At 44.9% G+C, this 3,173-nt stretch overlaps 1 protein-coding gene across 1 annotated transcript in view; it reads right to left on the minus strand.

Moving 5' to 3' along the window:
- NFATC2 (nuclear factor of activated T cells 2) overlaps window positions 1–3,173 on the minus strand; it is a gene marked incomplete at its 3' end in the record, with an annotated part of 50,262 nt that overhangs the window by 17,624 nt on the left and 29,465 nt on the right. Inside the window, exon 6 of the mRNA XM_029086395.1 lies at window positions 261–401. Within this exon, the coding sequence (XP_028942228.1) occupies window positions 261–401 (141 nt within the window). The remainder of the gene's footprint in view (window positions 1–260; window positions 402–3,173) is intronic.

Below are 3,173 nucleotides of genomic sequence, written 5' to 3' on the forward strand. Positions count from 1 at the left end.
AACTTTCCCCATGACTTGGCTTTGATTTACTCTTCAACAGTGCCTGAAAGGCCAATAACACAAATATTTCCTCCCAAGTCTAATTTTACTCACATGGTTACATGAAGCGATTTGGTTTTTACTTATATGAACTTGACTGGGATTACTCACTTGAGTAGAGTTACTCATAAGCACAAATCTTAGGATAAGACCATGAGACACAACAGCACTACAGATTTGCCTTATCCCATTAGGGACAGTTAGAAAAAAACCTGCCTTACCTGATGTTTTCTCTGTGAACACCACCTTGGACTCTGCTGTGAAATTCTGTCCGGTCAGGATCATCTGTTGTCCTCCATAAACAAGGCAGCTATCAATATCTTGTCTTTCAACCATTGGAAGTTCATGAGCAGACCTTTGGGCTGTGGACAAATTGCAAACATGAATGAAACCAACTCTGTCTTACCAGGACTTTCCAAATCTTCCCAGAACTATCCACAGATCGATCTTGTCATCGTTACCATGCGTTGACTGCCAAAGCGGCTTCTCCAGAGTGCTAAATTTAGGTTTGAGAGGGAAAAATAAACTTATTCAAGGCATTTTATTTGGAAACATTCAGGAGCTGGCTGCAGTGTTTCAGCTGTGCTGGCCTTACTCCTTGTCCTTGAGAAAGGACAGCTTGGATGAATGAGCTGGAACTTGCCCATCTCTGTTTCCAAATAAATGGCCAAATTTTCAAGTGCAGGCACACTACAGTCCTGGAGCCCAAAAATTCCACCTGCAGAGGGGATTCCACTGAAAAACACTGAATTCCTTCAGAATAAAAATAAAAATAAACCTCTTTGCAAAAGCTCACTGCCTTCTACAGAACAGGGACTACGCTGGGCCTGGAACAGTCTGTTTGCCAACAAAAGCAGCATCTCCATGTGCAGGCACCGAGCCTCGTGCACACAGCAAGAGGGGCAATCACAGAGCCGTGTTTGTGAGCAGAACGGGTCACACCAGGAATCTGCTGCAGCCTGGGCTTTTTGCAAGCATGTTTTACAGAGACCTGAACATCTGAGGAGCAAGACTCTGTGTTGCAGACTGAGTTTGGTTATAAAAGGCACAGAAAGAAAAGGTAGGGTGGGATCCAGATGGGCAGGTACATGATCAAGGATTCCAAGGTCTTTACTGGCTTTGGCCACGAAATTGGAGCGTGACTTTGGCAAGTTATTCTCTCTTTTCCCAGCCAGAAAAGCAGGAGAGCACCATCTCTCCACCTCCTTTCTTCTCATCCCATTAAAACAGTCATTTGCACAACCAGAAAAGCTTCGGAGAATCCTGGTCACCATCCCTGCAAGCCTGTTTCCAACTGTTCCCTAACAAGCAGCAGGAGCTGAAGAAAGTGAAGATGCGAGAATAGTTCCCTACAACACAAACAGCTGGAAAATATCATGAGCGTCCCTGTGACCAGACCAGGTGGGCAGCAGTTTGGGTCTGGTGAACTGTGAGTTCATGACCTGCACTCAAACTCCTCCAGATTCATCCACCCCAACTGGAAAGGCCTCTAGAGGATGCCGCTCATCTATTTAACAGCTGCCTTGGCTGGATTTTAACTTTCTCTGACAAAGAGCCTGCTCCCAAAAGAGCACCCTGAGCACTTGTGTCTTCCCTTCACTGAACACCGTTGGCTGCTGAGCCAAAAATAAGGAAAAGTTATCCTATATGTTCAGCACTGGCCTTCCACTCGCACACAGGCAAGGTTAGGCTTCCTGTGACCTGGTCCCGGCACCCTTTTACTGCTGTGCAGCCTTCAGAAAGCCAAAAACCCAACAGCTCTTGGCTGTGGTGAGAACTGTACAGATTCTCTCACTGCATGAAGAACATGCTATTTGGTAGGAAAACACAAGCATTAAACCTTTCAGACAGGTGTCTGCAGAAGACAGGAGCAGCTTTTCTAGCAAGGACAAGCTCAGCTGAACCCTTTCTGCCAGTCATGACACAGAGTTTTTGCACTTGTTAAAAATATAGATAATTCAATATTTATAACTTTCTTGTGCCATTTGAGAGGCATTTTTTGAAGTCTATTTAAAAAAACTTATGACTCATTGTTCCCTTCAAATATATAACAACAGCTGGGCTAAGATACTGACAATTAAGAATATATATTCAGAATATTTTCACAGAAGCTGCTAATTTCTTTCACATGGCCGTATGATTAATTCCTTTCCTTAAATACTCAAATTTTTTATGAGTTCATAATTGGATTTATCACAAAGACAGATTTATAACCTCAAAGGCTTAAGAGTCAATAGCAATCATCAAAAACATGTCTACAATAGTCAAGAGAAAATATTTAAGCTTTGCCCTGGACACTATTTATTCTTATCCAATCCACAAATTTCACTTCCAAAGCATCCCAAATAATCAAAATTCCACATTAACCTACGTCTCTTTCTGCCTTCAGTGTGCCAATAGAGAGCTTTGTACCTGACATCCCACAGATCAGTGGTTCTCAAGGCTTTTTCAGGACGAGGAAGGACAAATTTTAGCCTGGAAATAACCGTCTGACTCATCTTAATTACATTTGGATCTCAGCAAGTTGGAAATCGCTGCTGAAGAGCAAGCCTCTGTCCAACTTCCATAGAGCGCAGTGTTTGTGTACGCTGCGACCTACCAGGGAGCCGGGGAGGACAGCTGGTTCACCGGGAATGTGCACCCTGGCTCTAAGGAAATGCCAGAAAACCTTCCTGCCATCCTCAGCTGAGCTGGGGCAGCCTCAGTGGTGCTGCCTGGAAGCCTGTGGTGGGCAGAGGTGTTCTGTGGGTACCCCAATGCAGCTTTGTGCTGCCCCGGTCCCGCGGTCAGCAGCAGCCAGGCTGATGCAGAGCTATGTTCAGGCACAGCTACAGCATGAGCAGGCTACAGGCACCTCCAAAACTGCTTTCATCCTGACCCAGACTTGGTCACACCTGTAGGTGTACAAAACCCGTGTGTGCTTTATATGTGATGCAGAATAATACCATTTGGAAGTGTTTCAGCTGAGTTTCTCAATGCAGATAGCGTGCTACGGGGAAAGGCAGAGGAATACAGGTCCCTACTGAGTGCCGGGGTTCCTCGGCCCCATTTTGCCTCCACTCTTCTCCTCCCACTAGGTGCTTTGCAAGCCCTTTTCTAAAAAAAAAAAAAAAAAAACCACTTTTCTTTTTCAC

Source organism: Antrostomus carolinensis, unplaced genomic scaffold, assembly GCF_000700745.2.
Source record: "Antrostomus carolinensis isolate BGI_N321 unplaced genomic scaffold, ASM70074v2 scaffold26998, whole genome shotgun sequence".
In the NCBI taxonomy this organism is placed as follows: Eukaryota; Metazoa; Chordata; class Aves; order Caprimulgiformes; family Caprimulgidae; genus Antrostomus; species Antrostomus carolinensis.